Below are 23711 nucleotides of genomic sequence, written 5' to 3'. Positions count from 1 at the left end.
TCTTTGTACTATTGACACTTTCAAATAAATCTTTTATATCACTTTAAAATGTATACAATCAATTAAAAAAACCTATACCCAATGAAATCTAATGACATGAACTACTCTTTAACAATTAGAATTTTTACATTTTCTCCTTGAATTGATGTTTGCATTTTCCTTCCCTTCACAGAATTTTATTCAAATAGAATGCATGTTTTTCTTGAAAGTTTTTTAAAGCAGTCTATCAGTGTGTGTGTACATTGAAATTTAATTTTTTACACTGATCTAAAGTGCTAAGTGTTAAAATTTTTTTAAAATTGCATTAGCATTATAATCAGTAGTATGTGATTGAAAAAATATATTTCATAAATGTATAGCTTTTTACCTGGAAATGCTTCTATTAATTTTATGAATAGATTTTTTTCCTCCTATTTAGTTTATATATTCATAGATGAATGTTACTTATCACTAGATTAAGACAGTCTTCAGCATTATGTTTCCTTTTTTTAAATTTAATTATTTTATTTATTCATTTTAAAGAGGGGAGAGAAGAAAGAGAGAGAGAGAGAAGGGGGAGGAGCTGGAAACATCAAATTCCATATGTGCCTTGACCAGGCAAGCTCAAGATTTCAAACTGGCGACCTCAGAATTCCAGGTTGATGCTTTATCCACTGTGCTACCACAGGTCAGACTATTTCACATTTTTTTGCTTTACATACAATACTCACTGAGAAAACTTTTTATGCAAATAAGTAAACAGAGAAGGAAAGTGTTTGTTATAGCAGTGTCACTCAAATTTTTTAATTCCTTCTGAATTATAAGCCAAAAAAATATAGTAATTTATCACCAAAGTGTCTGTTCAATAAGTTTAAGCTGACAATTTGATTAGGCCACATTTCAATTTTGTTGAAAGTAAAGAACTGGAAACTACCTAACCTGCAAATGAATTTGCAGTTTAGTCATTAACAATCACGGTTTAAATCCAACACCAACATTTTGAATTGTGGTTAGTTTAATGCCCTAGAGGTTTTATACACCCCCAAAGAAAATCACTGAAGTAAGATAAATATATTACTGATGTAGGATTTCAGATGGTTGAAAGATACTACATTTTACCAAGCGGGAAAAGTGTGTGTAGGAATGAGGAGATAGAAAAAGAGGCTAAGCAAGAGAAGTGAAGGCAAAGATAAATGAATGGGACTACATCAGAATAAAAAGTTTTTGCTCAGCAAGAGAAACTGATATCAAAATAAACAGACAGCCAACTAAATGGGAAATGATATTTTCAAACAACAGCTCAGATAAGGGCCTAATATCCAAAATTTACAAAGAACTCATAAAACTCAACAACAAACAAACAAACAATCCAATAAAAAAATGGGAACAGGACATGAACAGGCACTTCTCCCAGGAAGAGATACAAATGGCCAACAGATATATGAAAAGATGCTCAGCTTCATTAGTTATTAGAGAAATGCAAATCAAAACTACAATGAGATACCACCTCACCCCTGTTAGATTAGCTATTATCAACAAGACGGGTAATAGCAAATGTTGGAGAGGTTGTGGAGAAAAAGGAACCCTCATTCACTGTTGGTAGGACTGTAAAGTAGTACAACCATTATGGAGGAAAGTATGGTGGTTCCTCAAAAAACTGCAAATAGAACTACCTTATGACCCAGCAATCCCTCTACTGGATATATACCCCAAAACCTCAGAAACATTGATACGTGAAGACACATGTAGCCCCATGTTCATTGCAGCACTGTTCACAGTGGCCAAGACATGGAAACAACCAAAAAGCCCTTCAATAGAAGACTGGATAAAGAAGATGTGGCACATATACACTATGGAATACTACTCAGCCATAAGAAATGATGACATCAGATCATTTACAGCAAAATGGTGGGATCTTGATAACATTATAAGGAGTGAAATAAGTAAATCAGAAAAAAACAAGAACTACATGATTCCATACATTGGTGGAACATAAAAATGAGACTAAGAGACATGGACAAGAGTGTGGTGGTTACCAGGGGTGGGGGGAGGGAGGACATGGGAGGGAGGGAGGGAGAGAGTTAGGGGGAGGGGGAGGGGCACAGAGAACTAGATAGAGGGTGGCGGAGGACAATCTGACTTTGGGCGAGGGGTACGCAACATAATTTAATGACAAAATAACCTAGACATGTTTTCTTTGAATATATGTACCCTGATTTATTAATGTCATCCCATTACCATTAATAAAAATTTATTTAAAAAAAAAAAAAAAGAAAAGAAAAGAAAAAGAGGCCAAGGAGCATTTTCAGGTCAACCCATTTTAGCAAAACATACTGATGGAAATTTAGGATCCATCAAAAGATACCCTGAGAACTCCTACCCTTATTTCCACATTTCTTAAAATGGCTTCGTGAAAAGTCGCATACCTCAGTTTGAAGACTATTATACTAGTATCAGGACACACTGAGAGAATGCATTATTTCCAAAAATTTATCTCAATCTTTTTAACAACCTAGCTTCACTCCAAATGCAGATGCAACCTAGCTTGGGATAGCTATAGTAAGGGTTGAGGTGAAAGAGATAACAAAATGGTCATAACAGCACAAGGAAGTGTGGGTGATCTTTAAGAGCCTACAAGTTTTGCTATTATAATTTTGCCAGCATTCCCACCTTATTTCAGTTAGTAGAATTCTTATAATTTCTTCAAGGGCTGAACTGGCTCTGGGTCAGAAAGGACCAGAAAGTCCTCATTCTGTAATTTTGTTGCCATAATCAAAGTGGGGGAGGTGAAGACAGGGAAGCTTCTCTCTCTCTCTCTCTCTCTCTCTCTCTCTCTCTCTCTCTCTTTTGCTTGCTTTAATAAGAAAATAATTGCTTCTACTCTTGGACTCTTGGAGACCTGGCATAATTAGACTAATCTTATTTTCTACTAGTAAAGCTAACACTAAAATGTAACTGCTCTGAGTCCTCTAATTATAGAGCAATCACACTTTTTTCTTAATGAATACTAAAATCAAATGCTATAATGTTGGATGAGGTCACTGAGAATAGCTTGCTATAAGGCTTATTTTGAGATACCACATGAATTTCAGTGATGATTATGCAGTGACAGAAAGCAACAGAAAGTTTACTGCAGAAAACAAAAAATGAATTGCTACTACAATTAATCTAAACAGATGAGGTTCCACAACTTATTTCCTAAGATGTTCACTAACTATAACCACCTTTTCTTCCATCTCAAAGTCCTTACACTCAACCTCTTCCTGATTTTCCCTCTTAGCTACCCCCTTCTTCATTTTCCTCCCTGAATAGTCTGAATGCAACATTCAACCTTTTGAAGGACACTCTCACCATCACTCTCAGCCCCCTTACTCCCTTAAACTTCTGCCTATCCATTCTGCCAAGTCACAGCTCAGAGTCAAACCACCATCTGTTCTCTCTACTACCACTTCTAGTTTGCCAAGCACTGCTGGAGAAATTGTATAACTGCTGGTTCATGCGTCATAAATCTGCAGTTCCCAAACTCACCTTGACCTTTAGCACTACTTGGCAATCCTTTCCCTCTTGCTTGGTTGGCTTCCTTTGCCACTGCTCAGGTGCTATTCCAAACCTCAGGTCATTACTCTTTCAAAGTTTCCTACCATGCTTCCTCAATTAACAGATGACCTAACTTTTATTGCAGGTAGTGTTGAACTTCGCTTCTTTCTACTTCTCTAGGTAACTATGGCTTCACTCTCTCTACCTCTGTCCCAGAGTTAATGTAGTGTATCAATGATGCCCTTTTAATACCTTTTTTTTTTTGTTTTACTCTTTAAGTCTATACATTATTAACAGACAATACCCTTTTTAAAGTTATATTCCAGGTTGAATGGCCATCAGAATGTTAGGAAATAAAAGAAGCTGATTGGCTATAGCAAAGAGCACATCAGAATAGCAAGTGTTCTTCCACTTTCAATCATTCATAAGCAAGGACAGAAAGGAAGGTGAGTTGGGATGCTGCCTGCCTATTAAATGTTTTAAAATTCTAACATATTTCTGCCAACCAAATGTCACAACATGAAATTTAAAGAGGCAGTGCTTTAGTGATTGATGCCATTTTTGTCCTCTACCATTTCCTACGGCCACATTTGCAGTCTAAAAAGCTACTACTAATAATAATTAGTCCAATTAGTTTCTCTTTTTAACTGTGTAGAATTGACTCACCCTCACTCAATCCAAACTTTTCGTGGACACTCCCTAGGGCAACCAATGTGAATTACATTAGGCTTTACCTGACTTGGTTGTTCTAATTTAATGTCATATTGTACTAGCTATCATACAAAACTTACAAATGACACATACATGACATGCTTTAGAAAAAGTATTTTTAGAGACTGACTAATGAGAAGTTTTGATGTAGAAAATACTTAGGAGAGATGTTATCATATTAAACCAGGGGCAGATCCAGGTTTTATGAGACCCTGAAGTATAGATAATTTGGGGAATTCTCTCCAAAAAGAATACAAAATTAGGTTAAAGGCCTTTGGTAAGGGTCTGTGAAAATGAAGGGCTCTAAAACTTAAGCTTAATTAGTTTCATACAAATCAGCTTTTATTATATTTGACTGCTTACTTATAGGGCATTAAACAATCCCCAAACCCAAATAAACCAAAAATGCACTAAAATATAAACATCTGAGATGAGCCAGGAACTTGATATAATACTACATTTTATTCCCATAATAAACCTTTTTATTTTCCATACTCATTTTACTAAAGTAGGATCTGAGGCTCAGTGAATTTAGTAACTTACACCTCATGCCTCAGAGTGAAAGTGAGATTCAAACCAAGATCTGATTAACTGAATCTTATGTTATTTCCACTGCAATAATCTGCCTTTAAAGTTTCCCAGGCCCTGGCCAGTTGGCTCAGTGGTAGAGCATCAACCAGGTATGTGGAAGTCCTGGGTTTGATTCCCAGTCCATGGACACAGCAGAAGCAAACACCTGCTTCTCCCCCCAGCCCCCTTCTAGTCCTGCAGCCATGGCTCAATTGATTTGAGAACGGTAGCCTGTGCTGAGGATGACTCTGTGGAACCTCCACCTTAGGCACTAAAAATAGTTCAGTTGCAATCATTGGCAGAATATTGGCCCCAAACAGGGGTCACTGGGTGGATCCCAGTCAGGGTGCATGTGGGAGTATGTCTCTTTATTTACCCTCTTCTCAAAAAGAAAAATTTTCTCAAAAGATAACAAAGGGTTTAAGTTAATTTGGAGACTGTCCCTAGAAAATGCTTCGAAATGCTCAGGTAATTCTTGAAATCGACAGGACTTAATTCACATTTGAGAATATCATGAAAATTACTGCCCTAAGACTGTATTTAAAGGACTTGAAGAAACAAATGTATAACTCTTTGGGTTATCTTCTGCTCATTGACATAGATGAAGACAGGAAATCATAGGGTCTAGGAGAAATGTGGTTCTAATAAGGAGAGGAAAATGGAGACAGAACAGAATCTGGAGGTAAGTCTATAATTACAGCCTCTCAGGAAAAATCCTGGCTGGGGAAGAACATACTGATACTATAGTTCTTTCACAAATTATATCCTCTTGCTACATGTCCAATAGTAGTCTACCTTCCCATTGAGATATATCAAGTTTTAAAAATAGGAAAAAATGGTATTTGCCACATATATGATATTACTTAATACTATATCTATACCTTATAATTGCCAGTTTGGCCTCTATTTTTTTTAATGTCTCTTAGAGTTATCTTCTCCTCCTCCTAAGACCCACAGAAGATGGATACTTTGTCTTTATTGTTTCTTCACTCATAGAGTCTATCACTGTGCCTTACAGATAGTAGGCTATTTCATGGAGGTTAATTGCTTCGGAAGATGGTGTTGATGAGTTATTTTTGATATGTTACCATTTTCTACTACATAATACAGATGTTCTGTTTACAATTCAATCAAAGACTTCAGAATAAACCTTTTGGTGCTGGCTAAAGCTTAAGAACTTATAAGATGTAGCTAATAGCACTTTTAGTCAACAAACTGTCATTGATGTTGAAGTTACTTAAAAGACCTGTTGATTCTGTGTCTTAGGGCCATTGTGACCTCAAGCTGCAGCTAAAATCAGTCCAATGCAACAGAAGTTTCAAGAACAGCAGCACAAAAATGATGACAACTGAATGGAACAAGAAGACACATATTTTCCAGAAAACCTCTTCATTCTTAAAGTAGAAGTTTCCCTTCAAGATGACAAGTAGTTCAAACTCTCCAAGTTGTCACTTGCCCTCAAAAACAAGGTAAGTCTTTGACAGAAGATGCTAGCTGGCAGCTAACCAGGAGGAAAAAAGAGGGTCTCTATTAACCCAGACTAAAGGCAGATATTATGGTGTCTCTTCCTGCAGAAGTTCTAAAATAGATTACAACTACTTGAAGGAATTGAATGAGGACTTAAAACTAAGAAAGCTGGAACTGCTAGAGATGCTAAAACCGCTTGAAGATAAGAACAATCTCTTATTCCAGAAGTTAATGTCCAATTTAGATGAAAAACAAAGAAGGTAATGGCTTCTTATTCAGCAGTTCCTAAAGGGAGAAAACCTGGAGAACCTTAATCCATAGGATTAGCAATGATTATTTACATTAAAAAAAAGATTTAAACATTCTGCTGTAGTCACTAAAGAATTTGTAGCCACAAAATCAGAATGGCAAAGAACACTTTTTTTTTCTAAGAGAGAGAGAGAGAAAAGAGAGAAGGAGAGAAAGAGACAGACGGACAGGAAGGGAGAGATGAAAAGTATCAGCTCATAGTTGTGGCACTTTAGTTGTTCATTGATTGCTTTCTCATATGTGCCTTCACTGGGGGGCTCCAGACAAGCCAGTGATCTTTAGACTCAAGCCAGCAACCCTAGGGTCGTGTCTATGATCCCATGCTCAAGCTGGCGACCTTGCGCTCAAGCTGGTGAGCCCATACTCAAGCCGGATGAGCCCATGTTCAAGCCAGTGGCCTTGGGGTTTCTAACCTGGATTCACATTGTCCCAGGCTGATGCTCTCTATCCACTGCGCCACTTCCTGGTCAGGCTCCTTTATTTTCTTTTAATAAAATTAAATAAGACTCAGCCCTCATCTCATGGGATTACGTTGTTACTCTTCTTCCCCAGGATATCTACCCAAGAAACACATAAGAGCCTTTAATACCTTTAGTTTATCATGGTCACACTGATTGCTCCTTATTCACATTTGTGAAATCACCTTAGGATAAATGACTTTGCTCTTCCCATGCCAAGCATTGAAATGGCTTTTCAAAGTCTAGGGTCTGGCTTCTCTAAGCATTCTAGGCAGCTGAGGTCTTAGTGGTTCACTAAGATATTCACTGTTCTTAGGATCTATCTCCTCTCGGTTTCCTTTCTAGTCTCAGGCAATCTCACCTTCATAGGTCTACCTTCATTCTGAATCTATCCTTAACTATAAGCAGCTCAGATTTTTGGAGAACAAATGCCAGGCAGAAAGTTGTGATCAAGCAAACCCCGAAACTCAGACTTGCCTCGGGGCAGGAGAACACAAAGTCTTGCTTCTCTGCTTTAATTGGAGAGGAAAAAGTACAATGCATATAAACATTATTAAAGGATCTCTTCTCCACAGTCGAAGACTTGCTATTGATTCAGATTTTATTAGAAACTTCTTGATGGCTTGATTCTCTGGGGGGCACTATAAAGATATAAGTGCTTTCCCCAACTAACTTAAATGTCTTTATGTGGAGATAGATGCAAGGTGGGGAGATTGACAAGACAGGGTAGGAAATAATTCTGGAATTTATCCTGAAGACAGCAGGTTCTCTAACCTCCTTCTTCACAGGAGCAAACATGCCCCTTTCTAGGCCAAAAGCCATACACCAAAACATTCTTCTGACAGGGTGGAGAGAGGTTTCACTGGCTGTTGAAGACCTAAGTTTTGAGCAGTATAGAGCACACAGCTAAGGTAAATGTCAATTAGGAATAGAGTCATCCTATAAAGACCTGCTATGTCAAGAAGGACTTCCATAATTCCCATGATTTCAGCCCCCATCTCATTTCCATGGTACTTTCTAACCAAATGCAAAACATTTGTATTACTCTTTAGGAAGTATTGTGTTTTATAATGTCTTTCTCCTCCTTCCAGTCTGCAGATCATGAGGCAGATCATGGCAGGTAAGGGGAGTGAAGATTCCTCAGTCGTGGAGCTCATTAGGGAAGCAGAGGAGATGAAGCAGAATCTGGTAAGAGGTTGATGGGCACTCCAAGGCATGGCCTCCTAAATAGGGATCAATGCCATTGCTGTCATCAGATGTGGAAGGAAAGAGAATGCTCACCTGTAGTGTTGATGCTCTAATACTTCTATTCCCTAATCTGGAAAGTCCAGGATTCCAGATCATTCAAAGGCAGTGAGAAAAAAATGTTGAGAAGAACAAGGATGAGTAACCAGCAAAAATTCTATTTCTTTGACTTTTTAAAAAACTTTTCATCCAGCAGTTAATGAATAGAAGCATATTAATCCTTCACATTTCAGAAGGATTAGAAAATGCCCACCCAAATAAAAAATAGTTGCTCTGAGTCTTATAAGATTTTTTAAAAATCAGCAATGTAAAGGATCTTAAAAACTAAAAATTAATGGTCTAAGCCGCAGACATTGCCACATGATCAGAACACCTTAAGTATTGTAAGTGTGAGGAACTCATTTCTACTGCTCTCATACCCCAATTATGATAATTAAAGTTATTGAAAATTTTTATTACTTTTTTATTGTCATTATCATCATCAAACTTAACTCTGTGTTCCTGAATTTTGGGTTAGGCTCATTTATTGCTTTCCTCTGTGGTTGACTATGTCCCCGCACTCCTTCTCCTCTATTACTTAATAATTTCTTCCAATTTCACTTTAATAATGGGACAAACACATGTTTCTGCTTGTTTGGTCCCCGCCCCCCAACAGGAAAGGAAAAACAAGATGCTTCGGAAGGAAATGGAGATGCTATGGAACAAGGTGTGCCTCTTGGGATCTCTTGAAAATATTGTCTTACAGACCGTTAACACAGAAGAGTTCCCTTTCCTCTTGTCCCCTCAGTTCTCTCATGTCCCTGTTTCCACTCCTGCCTCATTCAGTTCATTCTTCGCACAGTAGCCAAAGTGATATTTTTTAAACAATAAAATTACATTACTCTTCTTATGAAAACCCTTTACAGATGCTTTTTTTTAAAAAAAAAATAAGACTTTTTTCATTTTTAGAAAGGAGAGGAAAAGAGAGAGAAGGGGGGAGGAGCAGAAAGCACCCAACTCCCATATGTGTCTTGACCGGGCAAACCAAGTGTTTCGAACCGGCAACCTCACCATTTCAGGTCGACATTTTAACCACTGTGCCACCACAGGTCAGGCTACAGATGCTTCTTATTGTGGCAAAAGCTGGCCCTTGTCTACTTCTCTAATCTTCTCTCATAGAAGTCTTCTCTCTCTGTCTCTCTTCCTCTCTCCTCTCTCTCTGCTTTGTTTATTTTAATTCAGTGAGAGGAGGGGAGGCAGAGAGACAGACTGCCACATGCACCCCAATCAGGATCCACCTGGCAAGCCCACTAAGGGTGATGCTCTGCCCATCTGAGGCATTGCTCTGTAGCTCAGCAACCAAGCTCTTCTTAGCACCTGAGGCAGAGGTCATGGAGCCATCCTCAGCATCCAGGGCCAAATCACTCTAATCAAGCCATGGCTGCAGGAGGCGAAGAGCGATAGAGAAGAGAGAGGGGGAGGGGTGGAGAAGCAGATGTGGGCTTCTCCTGTGCCCTCCTGGGATTGAACCCAGGATATCCATACACCAGGCCGATGCTCAACCACTGAGCCAACCAGCCAAAGCTAAAATCATTTTTTTTTAAAAAAGCAATTTCCTCCCATACTGGCCTCCATGTGATTTCTCAAACATGCCAAGACTTTTTCTATCTCAAGGCTTTTGCTCTTGCTTTATCCCTGACCTGTAATGGTATTTTCTTATGGTTGGCTCATTCTCATCCTTCAGGTGTCTTTTTAAATGTCACCTCCTTAGGGAGGCCCTCCTTGTTCACTCTATCTAAAACAGGGCAATCCCCCCTACTTCCTACTATACAATCCTATTTGTGTCCTCCATAACTTGTTGTACTCTCCCTGCCCCACTGTGGATACAAGTTCCTTCAGTATTTCGATTGCTTTGTTCATCTCTGAATCCCTAGCACACAGCACAATGTTTGGAACATGGTAGACAATCAATAACTGTAAATTGAACGAATGAATACCTAATTCTAATTCCCATATAATTTTGCAACAATAATAGCCTGTCTGTGAAACCAGGCAGGGACAGAAATTTCTTAGTGGATAAAAGCCCTCAGTAGCAGAGTGCTTTTTCATAGACTATGAGACTGAGTCTTAAGATAAAAACAGGTGTGTCATGTAATTTCTGACTGCTTCCTTTCACCTCACCTTTCCATAAACAATCAGGCTACCATCAAGCCTTGCATTCTTATGCTAAGATCTGCTCCTAGTTCTCAGTGGCAGCTACAAATCAGTTCTATGAATCAACATAAATTTTAGTACCTGAGTCCTTGAGTCCTTGTGACAGGAAATGTGCCAGCACAATTCCTCTATCAAAATCCAGCTTTTTCTAGAGCTCTCAAAAGACTTTTTAGAAGGGACGTCTGTATGACTTAGCTTGTGATTGACTTTCTTTACCCATATTTTTTAGATAGTGAGAAATGGAGAGAGAACAGCATGCCTAATGGTTAAAAATACAGGCTTCAGTCTGAGAAAGCTGGTTCAAATTCTAATTCTGTACTTTCCCTGTATGACCCCAAATGACTTCCAGGCGTCCCCAAACTACGGCCTGCATGTGGCCCCCTGAGGCCATTTATCCACCCCCACCGCACTTCTGGAAGGGGCACCTCTTTCATTGGTGGTCAGTGAGAGGAGCACTGTATGTGGCAGCCCTCCAACTGTCTGAGGGACAGTGAACTGGCTCCCTGTGTAAAAAGTTTGAGACCCCGATAGACTCTCCAAATCTGTTTTCTCCTCTGTATATTGAAAAGAAAAATAGTCCTGTGAGGATTAAATAAGAATGTTTTCAATGTAGTAGAGCACTGTAAGTGGAAATTATAATTCGTTTATAATAATGATTAGCATATAGGGGTCCTTTTAATAGTTATTATTATTATTATAAGGTATACTCAAGGGACCAAATAGAAGGGCCTGTTCCATTTTGAGCCCCCTTGCTAGTTCATTTTTCATGTTGGGCCCTGAGAGGTTGCTGACGGGCAGGAGCCATAAGCCTTGACCCATTTTGGCTTTCCACTTCCTTTACTAACTATGGCTAATTTAAAACTCTGCCAAAATGCCTCTCTATAGACATTCAACACAGAAGAACTCAGTGATCAACAAAAAGCACCACAGATAAAAAGCAAAGCAAACTCGCAGGATGGAAAGGCAAGTAGAATTTATGGTACTCAGAATTTAAAAATTGTTGATGCTACACAACTGAAAATGGCCTGTTGACAATAGGGGCTACTGTAGGTAAGCAGATAGGTAGGATCTGGGCCTTTAGGATATACTGAATTAACTGTCTGCTGAGACATTGCACTTCTTTCCTGGGACCTCCTAGTCATTTAGCTCTCTTCTTCCATACCAGCTTCCCCAAACCACCTCATTGCCTCAGAAGACCATGAATGAATGGGAGACATCATATGCAGAGAAAGTGAAGGAGATAAGAAAGGTAGTACAAACTTTCTGAATGGCACTGGCTTTTAGAGCTGATAGATTAGGTATCTGTAATGTAGTAGTAATATGCCTATACTAGAGTGTACTCCTGAGCTGATGCAAAAATTTATAGGAGATCTGACTCCCTTGTGATATATTTGAGTCAGAGTGACACTGCAAGTTTCCCGGAAATCATGTTGGCTAGGGCAAAGTGGGAGAAGCTGTGCCAACAATGACAACTTCGCAATAGCTATGTGACATCCAAAGACTTGTTAATTTGTTTTTGAACATTTATTTAGAGGCATTATGTTGTATCTAATCTCTCAGCCAATTCATTCATAGAAAATGATACTATTTATTTAGATTTTAACTTTTGGAGAGTGGACTGTACAGGTGAGAGGCCAAGTAAAAGGACTGTCCAGTTGAAACCGATTTATTAGTGAGTCTATGATACCATAATGTTGCTACATAGCTTTGTGGTATATTGAAAGAACTGATTTCTGATCTCAATTTACTTTGTCACCCAGAGGCTCTTTCTTCCACCAGGAAAAGCAACAGAGGAAAATAGAATGGGTCAGGTATCAGGAGCAAGCGAACAACCTTCAGGTATTAATGTCTTCCCAGGGTAGACTTAGGGTACAGTTTCATTCATCCAGTATAACAGCTTTTAGTTTCATAATGCTAACCCTGATCTTCACCTCAATTACTAATTGTTCTGCTAAAAGCAATGTTTCACGGGGAGACGGCTGGAAAGAACTGTCTCCAGCTTCACCTTGGGTAACTTGGGATACATAGCATTCTTTTCCTATGGTCTTGACTTTGTTCTATTTGAAATGAGAAAGAAAATCACAAATGCTTTCTCCCCAACTTTTAAAAACTAAGCATAATGAGATCATTTTAAACTTCTGAGCAAATAAGGATTTAAGTTACAGGGGTTTTAGAGAGGTCAACAGTATATGTGTAGTTTTGAAAAATGTTCTCTTGTAGAATGACCTTAATGGAAAAGTGATTGAGATCAGAATTGAAGCCCTAAAGAACTACCAGAAGGCCAGTGACCTGATATTATCACTATACTTACAGCGGAATTTTGAGCCAAAGCAAGCATTTTTTAAATCTTCCTGGGTTCCAAGAAGGTAGGTGGAGTTCCACAGGTACACAGTTTAAGGTTTTATTTTTGTTTTTAATTTTTTAATAGATTTTAATTTATTGTGGTTACATAGATTCTAGTGTTGCCCCGAATGCATCCCCTTCCCTCGTATTTCCCTCAACATCTCCCTTGCCCCCCTCCCCATAACACCCTCCCTCCTTCCCTTCAGCTTTATCCCATCCTATCATCCCCTTTCCCTCTGTTTTCTTTTCCTCTGGTCCCTTTGATCTTTCTTCCGTTCCTCAGTTCACATTGTTCATTGGCTTCCTAAGGTTTTGTTTTATTTTACATTAAAGATCCCATTACATGTAAAGTGATCAACACAATGTCTCCCACATGGTGTTAGCAGTGTTGCATATTAGCTCTCATAACAAGGTAAGAATTCCTCTGGAGGAAATGAAATTTTCTGTTGTAAAAACTGATATATTATGTACTTGGCATATGTAATTGATACATAGTTGGCACTTGATAAAATATTAGTTTCCTCTCCACCCTCTCCCTTCTCCACAGAATTAAAGGATTTCATGAATCTTGTTGGAATAGACTCTGCTACTTCAGAACTGAAGGCCAAGGAGATAGACATCTGACAATGGTTGTCAGTTTCACCAATCCAGATATTCCTTTGAAAATTTCAGCATTTCCCTCCAAAGAATTTATGGCATCATTAGAGGAAATCATAGTTTACCATAAAGAAAGAGAAAGAGAGAGAGAGAATAAAGAAATGGTTTCTGAGGGGCAGGAGAAAAGAGTTCTTAAATTTTTAGGGATCTGCCTGACCTGTGGTGGCACAGTGGATAAAGCATCAACCTGGAACACTGAGGTCACCAGTTTGAAACCCTGGACTTGTCTGATCATACGGGAGTTGATGCTTCCTGCCCCTCCCTCCTCCTCTCTCTCTCTCTCTCCTCTCTCTAAAATGAATAAAATCTTTAAAAAAATTTCCAGTGATCTATGAATCTGCACTCTGTATTTTAAAAAAGAGACAGAGAATGAGAAATCATGACAACGTTTTATCAGTATCAGTAATGTGTATCTCTATTTCTTCATAATCCTATTCCATAAAGGGCTTGAACAGTTTACAAAATCACAAACAGCACACAGGATTAAATAGACAAATAAATCAAGGCAAAGGGAAAATAATTTGAAGCCAGGTAAATATATGAAAATACATAATAGAAGTAATACTATGTAGCTGGTAAAGGCAGGCTTCGAACTTGATTCTGAATTCTCAGAAAAAGAGACACGAATTTATGTTGTCCACAAAATAACAATCACCAATTGCTCAGGGGAACCATAGCTTTTATTGGTACTGAGATCAGAGAGTAATTTCTTTCCAAGTCCTTATCATGGGGACAGGACACTCTATGTGTATTAATTATAGTAGCTAGTGTTCTCAACAATATTTATAAAATGAATTCAGAATCTAAATTTCCTAGGCTGTTTCTTATCTATTTCTTGGCACAATCTGATAATAAATTATTAATTTGAATTAAAAAAATATTGAATCAGCTCAAGATGATTTGGTCCAGGTATATAGCACACTGTTGGCCTGACTTGATCCATAAATAAAATTTATAAAATTTAGAAAATCTAGAAGACTGGATGGATACCTATACCTATTAAAAAAAAGTTCATGTTTTTCTCAGTGTTTTGATAAGACTTGGATGTAGAAAGCTTGATAAGAACTTGGAATGCAATCATAAGTAGTATAAAGTCATTGAGATATGAATGAAAATGATAGAGGAAAAGGTTACAAGAAGGATAGATCCTTATTTTATTTCATTTAAAATTAGCTGAAGGTCATCTTGAGGGGATCCATAGAGTAAAGAGCCAAAGTTCTCTTAGTTCCAGATTCAAATCAAGCCAAATTTAGTAAAAATGAAAGATTCCATTCAACTTGATCACCTGAGTTTTTCTTTTTTGCTTGTTTGAAGAACTTTGGGTCTTTGAGTTTGAGCTAGGACAGCCCACGGATCAACACCCTCTTTTCTCTTCTCTTATGCTTCTAGAGAACTAAGTGAAAGGGCACCAAACTGTTTACTATAAATGGCTGTAGCCACAGACATCAGTGACCCATTGCTCCTGTGTTTTACTAACTGTGCATTCACTGAGCATGGATTATAGGCCAATTTCATTTTCTTTTCTTTTTTTTTTTCATTTTTCCAAAGCTGGAAACGGGGAGGCAGTCAGACAGACTCCCACATGCGCCCGACCGGGATCCACCCAGCATGCCCACCAGGGGGCGATGCTCTGCCCCTCTGGGGCGTAGCTCTGTTGCATCCAGAGCCATCCTAGCGCCTGAGGCAGAGGCCACAGAGCCATCCTCAGAGCCCTCAGCTGTGGGAGGGGAAGAGAGAGACAGAGAGGAAGGCGAGGGGGAGGGGTGGAGAAGCAGATGGGCGCTTCTCCTGTGTGCCCTGGCCGGGAATCGAATCTGGCACTCCTGCACGCCAGGCCGACGCTCTACCACTGAGCCAACCAGACAGGGCCCAGTTTCATTTTCTAATACACAAATATATAAAATCTTTAGGTTTGTTTGAGCCCAAGTGGATCTGAAATCTGTCTTAGAGTTTAGTTATATTGACCTATTTATAACCTAGTATTTGATTATTGAAAAGTAAACAAAAGAAACATTTTCTCTATAGAGAGATTTTTAAAGCAATTATGTTAAGATTATTACTCACAGTGATATAATAGGAAGGTGGTTTGGTGGTGCTCACTGTTTCCCAACTTCAGTGTCCGCTGGACTATTGTTTTTTCAGTATTTTCTGTTGAGATTGCCTCCTTTAATTTCTTAAATGCATTATTTGAAAATAAAGTTTATATTATTGTTTTAAATGAAATTCTACTGGAGTTACTTATAATGGGAACTAAACTTAAGTATAGAGAAAACAAAATTTTAATATACTAACAAGATGTTGAAGCCCGAGGTGTTTTATATTTATTAGAAAATGAAATTAACAAGATGTAGAAAGTTTTAAAGAAATCCAGCAACAAATTGAAACTTTCTCCTTGATACCATCAAGTTAGAGAGAATTGAAAAGGGAATAATTTTCCCACTGTGCTGTAGAGTATTTAATGTGTCTAGTAGCTCCTAGATTTATCTCAGTTGCCACCTAAAATCATCTCACCATTAAATTTTAGGTAGTAGTTTAATGTAAAAAGCATTAGGTGTAGAATCATATCTGACTGAAGGCCTTACTCTGAGGCTAAATAACTTGGGCAAGACAGTTTCAGTTTTTTATTTATCTAAAACAACCATAAAATATTACAGAGCATGTTAAAAACATATGGTTTCGTTTAATCCTCACAATGACTCTGTGGGGCAGTTATTATAGAACAAGGAACAACGTCAGAGAAGTCAGACTTCTGACTCCACATCTGAAATCTCCTAGAATATGCTATAAAATGGCAGTATTAAAATATGTGATTTCCAATGACTCTTCCATTTCTATAGACTATGACTTGAATTCAAAATTATCACTTGTTTAATGTATAATCTTACAAAGAATCATACTCCCTAAGATTAATTTGTTCAGTAATAAACTGGTTCCCTAAGATTGACAGATTTGTAATTCTGCGTTTATCCCAGTAGGTGGCACCAATCACATCCAGGCTTCTAGTCCATAAATCGTGGTAATTCAGGAAACGCTGTGGGAGAGATTGGCCTTGTATTAATTAATTACCCTTAGGACAAAATGTGCTATATTAAAAAGGAAAAAAGAAGTGTTACATTTACATATAAAATAAAAATAGAAGAAAAAAACTATTTGTTTTCTGCCAGGCTCTGTGGCATTAAACTTGGTATTTGGCTTCACAATCCTTACCTATTATTCTACTCCTTCCAATCCAAAAATGTCACTGTCCACTTCTTCCACAATCCCAATCCCTATCTAACAGTTTCTTTCTACCATTGATAAATCAGGCAACTGGGGCACTGAGTTAAAATATCAGTTAGACAATGTCATAAGGTGCAGGGATTTTTTTTTTTCTTTTTTTGAAGGCTAAGTACTTAAGAGTGTTCCTGGATAATGTTTCTTTTCCTCTACTTTCAAAAGAATTGAATTTCACAAATCTGCCTTAAGGAAAGGGTGGAGTGTAATTTTGGATACACTTCTTAAAAAGTCAGGATACAGTCCCTTCTGTTCTAGGCATTTCCAAGTAGAGGGAGGGTATTTCCCTCTGCTCTTGGCCAAGGATTCCTCCTCCCACATCAACTGTCCTGTGTGCTGGTGGGCCGTGACACAGTGGTATGACCTATTTGGTTGGCAAGATACAATCCTGTGTTAATATTACTGACTCTGTTACACTTCAATCACTTCTTGCAAATTCCCATGAGGCCCAGTTTGTAGTATAACCCTTGTCAGTCTTATCTGTTTAGCATACTGCATCACCTAGCCTTACAGAAGAGAAACCATTTTATGTGTAGGGTAAAGTCCAGAGACGGGTCACATTTGAAAAAATTTACTTCCCCACCAGTGCAAAATTACAAACTGACCCTGGCTCTATGGCAGCCCTTCCATGGCTTCAAGTACAGTTGACAGCGCAGGTATGAAGCAATCTTGAAATTCAGCTAAATTTTCCATCATGCCTACTGGTGTTTAAAAAGATTTCTCTTTAGTAATAGTAGAAGTGGTGATAAGACATTTGATTTTGACAGCCTTGCTTTTCTCTCCTTCACCCCTCCCTAAACACTTAGCATTTCCCTGAGCTCTTTTGAGAAGCTGAAGGTTGAATGTGAATACTTTGCTACATTTATAAATTCTGATGAAAGTCCAGTGAGGTGGGAAATGAATACTCTTGAGATGTTATTTATTCTGTAACTCCCTGTTCTGACCGCAATTCATTCTTCCTGGCTTTAACCTTTACTTCACTTTAGTATTACTCCTCTTGATAACTGAAATTCACTCCAGCAGGTACTGCTGAAAGGAAAATAGTAGTGTTAAGTTAAAATGTTGAAAGGCAGGGCGGAAACCTACAGCTAGCTCAAATCTGGGTCCTTGATAAATAGTACTGCTTGCAAACACAGGCTTTTTAAGCTTTGAGGCAACTTGATGTCAAGGTTAGGTTTATGGTATTAGTAGGTTATGAAGTTAATTTCTAACTAGATCATCCTTTCACTTTATATAAAACCCTGCAGAAGTTAAGGAGGAGAATAAAAGGCTTCTTTCCAAAATATAAATGTTAAAGGTTTTTTTTAAAAAGTAAACTGTATATTTATTAATATTATGTTTAATTTCAATGAGTGACAATAGATTCCAATTTTTTTTTCTTGCATCACACACTCAGGAGAGCAGAAGGATTTCTAGGATAGGGTTGTCATATTTAGCAAATAATAAGAGGATGCCTTCTGGGGTTTAAAGAAGTTTACCTTGAATAATAATAGAAGAGGTGATAAGACATTTGACTTAACTGGATGCCCAGTTAAAATTGAATTTCAGGTAAACAATACCTTTTTAGTATAAAGAAGTCCCAAATATTGTATGGGACACACTTACTCTGACTCTGTTACACAAATAATTAAAAATTATTTGTTTATTGAAACCCAAATTCAACTGGGCATCCTATGTTAGTCTGGCAACACTAACCTAGGACAGATTCACCACAGAGCCTGTTGGGCAGATAAAATGTATTATGTTCACTTTGTTAAAGTGGTGCTGCCCACGTGGAGGCCGTTGCCCAGGTGATATTAATGTGTGTCTCTGTGGGCATGGGGCTTGGTTTTGGGATTAAGCCTTTCCCACCCTTTTTGATGTGGGGCGGTACAATCCAATCATGCCTCAGAGAAGTGACTTTGTATTAGAGACTTCCCTATTTTGTATATTGGATTAGAGGTTGTGAAGCTACAATATAAAATGGGGGCAGAACGCGAGTTTGCGCTCTTGGTTCCTGGAATGATTAGCATGAGAGAGCAGAGAGATCACAGCAGAGAGCAGAAAGAGGCCATGTGGCCAGGAGAAGCCGCCAAGATGGCAGAGTATTGAGTGAGAGGCCAGTTTGTGCAGTTTTGATGCTGGAGAAGGAAGGAGATGGGGAACTGAGGAGAATAAGGCTGGTGAGCTAGAAACCTTTGATTCTAGGAAACTCGGATAAGTCAGTGGCTTTGTGAGCACTGAATGTGAGTGGGTTTTGGAGCCCAGTGTGTGTTTTTACTTGCCCGTTGGGTGCAAGCTAGAATTAAAGACTATGGCCCACCAGTTTGTGGCTCCGTTGTTTCTTTACCGACTGTCCGAATCCAATGCGAACCTGCATGGGCTGGGGTGCTGTGATGGTGGCCCCGGCCCTGGCTCCTGGCTCTACAGAGCCTATTTAGCACCCTACAATTCTCCCTCTTTTTTCTCACCTTTTTATTGCCTCCTTGTCCCACTCTCTCAGCCTCTCTCTCTACTGCTTCTCTCCCTTCCCTACCCCCACCTTAATCTTTGGTTTGTTCTTCACTATCCACAGTTAGGGGTGTGTGTGTGTGTGTGTGTGTGTGTGTGTGTGTGTGTGTGTAATACATATCTGGGGTATCTGAGGTATAAACATATGTATATGAATTACCATCACATTTCTTCATTTAAAAGCTTGTTGGGCAGATAAAATGTATTATGCTCACTTTGTTAAAGAGGCTATTGCCCAGGTGATATTAATGTGAGTTGAGAATTGTTGTAGCCTGAGGCTTGGTTTTGGGATTAAGCCTGTCCCACCCTTTTTGGTGTGAGGTGGTACAATCCTATCATGCCTCAGAGAAGAGACTTTGTATTAAGAGACTTCCCTAGTATGTATATTGGATTAAGGGCTTGGATTTCTACACTATAAAATGGGGGTAGAATGGGAACTTGCTCTCTTGGTTCCTGAGATTAGAAGAGAGAGCAGAGGAGAGCAGAGAAAGGCCACGTGGAGGAGGCCAGGAGAAGCAGCCAAGATGGCGGAGTGCTGAGTGAGATGCCAGTTTGTGTAGAGTTTGTATCTGGGATAAGGAAAGGAGATGGGGAACAGAGGTGAATAAGTCTGGTGAGCTAGACACCTTTGATTCTAGGAAACTCGGATAAGTCAGTAGCTTTGTGAGCACTGAATGTGACTGGGTTTTGGAGCCCAGTGTGTATTTTTACTTGCCCGCCGGGTGCAAAGCTAGAATTAAAGACTATGGCCCACCAGTTTTTGGCTCCGCTGTTTCTTTGCCGACTGTCTGAATCCAATGCGAACCTGCATGGGCCAGGCAGCTCTGATGCTGGCTGTGGCTCCTGGCTTTACAAAGCTGTTTTAGAAGTACATTTTGTAGCCTCTCAAATTATTTTTATTTGCATGTAATAGGCAATGATTTTTTTTCCCTGTGGGACATGAGCTCTTAGCAACAACAAAGTTTGTCACTCCAGCTTTAAAAATACAGTTTGAGGAACTTATTTTATAAAACAGCAATTAGAAAATTCACATTAATACTAATATTAGAGTCAGTCCTATAGTCATGCAATGACCGTTAAAAGAGCCTTGCAAATCGAATTAAAACTAGTTATTTTATTTTTTTTCTCAAAGGAAAAAACATTTCTCATTTTCCTAATCTCATTTCCCTTCAGGTACTGTGGGCACTACAACTATGGCAGAGCAACAAAGGGCAAAAATGAACCTAATGTGGTGAGAACTACGTTCATTTCCAAAAATCACTTTTAAGTCTTGAAAAGTTGTAGATTTTTGGAATGCATTTGTTAATGTGCATTCTAATTTAATTTCTTTCCCCTCCCCTCCCCTCCCCTTTCCTCCCTCCCTCCCTCCCTCCCTCCCTTCCTTCCTTCCTTCCCTCCTTCCCTCCTTCCCTCCCTCTGTCTCTCTCTCTCTCTCTTTTTCTTTTCTTTCTGTTTTAGAGACTCCTGGGATCAAAGACCTACCCAGAACAACAAGGAACTAAAGGAAGTCAGTATGATGATGCAGGAAGGAGGCTCTTTTTTCTGAGGTCACTGCCAGATGAATCTCTGAAGGATTAAAAGGCTTTCACTCCACTTGCTTGGACAGATAGGCACAGCCCTTTGTGTTCATTAAAATCTCTCAAACTTTTGTTTTAGTCCTGATTCCCCTCTCATTCCCCACCAAACTGGGTGGAAATACCAGTAATATGCTCGGACTTAAGCATGTTAGGAGTTTAGTCCTTTAGAGATTGTTGATAGCTTTTGATTCTAAAATAACTAGATCTAATCACACTGCATATTGTTTAGTCCATAAAAAGCAGCTCCTCTCCACCTCTGAAATGTTTAATTCTGGGCAGACTCACCATGGGCATTGAATAAAAGTAGGTACAAAATAAAAATTATATTCCATAGACTCCTTTTATTCTTTCATCAACCACATAAAACTGCCCAGTTGATTCTGCCCCCTAATTATGTATCCTTGAGTATCTTCTAGTACCACTGTTTTAGTTCAGGCCCTATTTCCTGCCCGAATTACCACAGCCTTTTAATTGGTTTCCCTGCTTCCAGTCCTTCTAATCTATCTTCTATAGCACCACTGAAACTACCTTTTCTAAAATAGAAATGAGATCATGTCACTTCCCTACGAGTTTCCCCTTTAGTGTAAAGTCCAAACTCATTCAGACCATATAATAATTATCTGCCTCCTGCCTACATCCCCAGGCTCATCGTTCACCCTACCCCTCTTCCTTCGTATGTTCTACATTGAGATCTGCAGAACTATTTGCAGTTCCCCTAATGCACTGTATTATTATCTCCATGCCTTCACACAAACCTGTTCCTTAGCCTGAAAGAGTTTTCTTTCCTTGTCTGTCCAACCAATGTCTATTTGTATTAAGGGCTGAATTTGGTGCCCATCTTTTATTCCAGTAATTCTCAACCCAAGTTGTATACAGAATCTCTTTGGGAGCTTTTAAAAATACCAATTCATTGGGGCCCTCTCCAGACCATTTAGATCATAATCTCTGAGGGACAGGGCAAAAGCATCTGTATTTTTTAAAACCTCCTGGGAAATTCTTAAGTGCAGCCAGGTTAGAGAATCACTGTTCAAGGTTCTCTGACCTCTGTCATAGCACTTCATGAACCATATTTGCAATTATCTGTTTACCCAGTTAACTCCTTCACCAAAAATGTTAAGCTTTTTGAAGCCCCAAACTATATTTTGTTCATCTTTTCATTTTGATCACCTAACAGTGTCTGAGATTTGCTAGAGGCTCAGATATTGTAGAAGGCTATAGAAAGTTAACTGCAAAGACCCAGGTCCCTTGACACCTGTCTTGCGTCAATATGGTACTACTGGATCATATGGTAGTCCCTGAGATCTTCAGGTCTTCTCTTTATTCTGCTTAGGTATCATTAAATTTCTATCTCATCTCAATACAAGGAAAGTTGATTTGTGACAAAACACTTCATCTCCTGTAGGAATCCTTTAAAATTCCAGTAATGGGCAAAGTAAGCCAATAAGATTTTGGGGGAAAATCTTATTTCTCCTAAAGTCAATTTAAATTTTTAAAGGTATATTTTAAATTACATTTTTAAAATGTATTTTTGGGCTAGAAAAAGTTTACACCAAAATCACAGAATTTGGACTTTAGAAGGGGCTTTAAGTAAGCATATAGTTTCTTCATTTCACAAAAGAGGAAAACTGGAGTTAGATTATGTTGAAAGGCTATCCAAAGTTCCAGTTAACTGGGGCTGTTAACAATTAAGCTGATTACCAAAGCTCATTCCACTCTCATATTTTGCTTCCCTTGACCACAAAAATTAACAGGCTCTGCAGTCCTGAGATAGTTTCATGTTGTACCAACTGAGTTAGCTGAGTGTGCAATCTGCATTCGGTTTTAAGAAAGTCAGCAGTCTTGAGATCTCCCAAATCAGTTAGATTATAAGAACACAAATCAGGAATATAAAATCTCACTGTACCATTACCTTGAACAAATCATTTAACCTTAGGGCCTTAGATTCCCAATCTAAAAATCGATTAAAAGAGCACATTTTGAATGTCTTAAAATTGTATGTTGTTGCCTGACCTGTGGTGGCGCTGTGGGATAAAGCATAGATTTGGAACACTGAGGTTGCCGGTTCGAAACCCCAGGCTTGCCTGGTCAAGGCACACATGGGAGTTGATGCTTCCTGCTCCTCCCCCTTCTCTCTCTCACTCTCCTTCTTTCCCTCTCTCTCCTCTCTGAAAATTGAATAAAGTCTTTTAAATAAAAATTAAAAATTAAAAAAATTAAAAAAAAAATTGTATGTTGTTGTTGCTGTTTTACCCCTTCAATGGGTGTGGATGAATATCTGACCTTTCCCCCTTACTTTTTGAACTATATTGCAATTATTTGTTATTAATTATTCATTAACTAAGGCATAAAATAAGCTAGTCTACTTGCTAGCAGAGACTTCTTGAAAAATGAATCATTTACCATCTTCACAATGTTGAAATAATAAGATAATGTTCATTATCAGTCAGGGTTATCACTTTTCTCCTAATGCTCTAAATCTTTCAATTTCTTAAAAGCACAAAGCTGAAATATTGTAGCTTTTAATTCTAGTTTTGTTTTTAAGATTTTACTTTGGACTCTTGACTTTCATTATACGATAGCGCAAAGTTATCAGTTGGGTCGGCTGGCTACTCATGGGTGTCTGCATTTTGATAAAACCGGTTTCCTGATCTCAGGTTTGTGTGTACAAATTAGTTTGGTTTACTTACCCAACAGATCAAAGACTCATTCAAGCTACTCAAATTCCTAAGAGATTCACTGACAAATGAAATATTACTTTAAATTACAGAGAGGGCTATCCCTTCCAATGTAGTTAGAATATATCTATGGTTAGGGCATCTTCTATCTCTGAATCAAATTATCAGAGAAACTGAATTAGAAGTAGAAAATATTTGTAGAATTGAAACACCATTATTATAGTTTA

The 23711-nt window shown here is 38.5% G+C and overlaps 1 protein-coding gene across 1 annotated transcript; it reads left to right on the top strand.

Moving 5' to 3' along the window:
- Window positions 1–6216: 6216 nt before the first annotated feature.
- Window positions 6217–21107, top strand: CCDC196 (coiled-coil domain containing 196). The gene is given in 12 exon segments (XM_066272873.1): window positions 6217–6266; window positions 6372–6524; window positions 8123–8219; window positions 8932–8982; window positions 11355–11432; window positions 11635–11718; window positions 12249–12308; window positions 12690–12806; window positions 12808–12835; window positions 20406–20426; window positions 20429–20463; window positions 20691–21107. Coding segments are annotated over 12 exon segments (894 nt in total). The 3' UTR covers window positions 20811–21107.
- Window positions 21108–23711: the final 2604 nt, after the last annotated feature.

The sequence above is a fragment of the Saccopteryx bilineata genome, chromosome 4, assembly GCF_036850765.1.
Source record: "Saccopteryx bilineata isolate mSacBil1 chromosome 4, mSacBil1_pri_phased_curated, whole genome shotgun sequence".
NCBI classification, from domain to species: Eukaryota; Metazoa; Chordata; class Mammalia; order Chiroptera; family Emballonuridae; genus Saccopteryx; species Saccopteryx bilineata.
The sequence above is the reverse complement of the archived record's forward strand: the minus strand, read 5'-3'. Positions and strand labels throughout refer to the sequence as shown.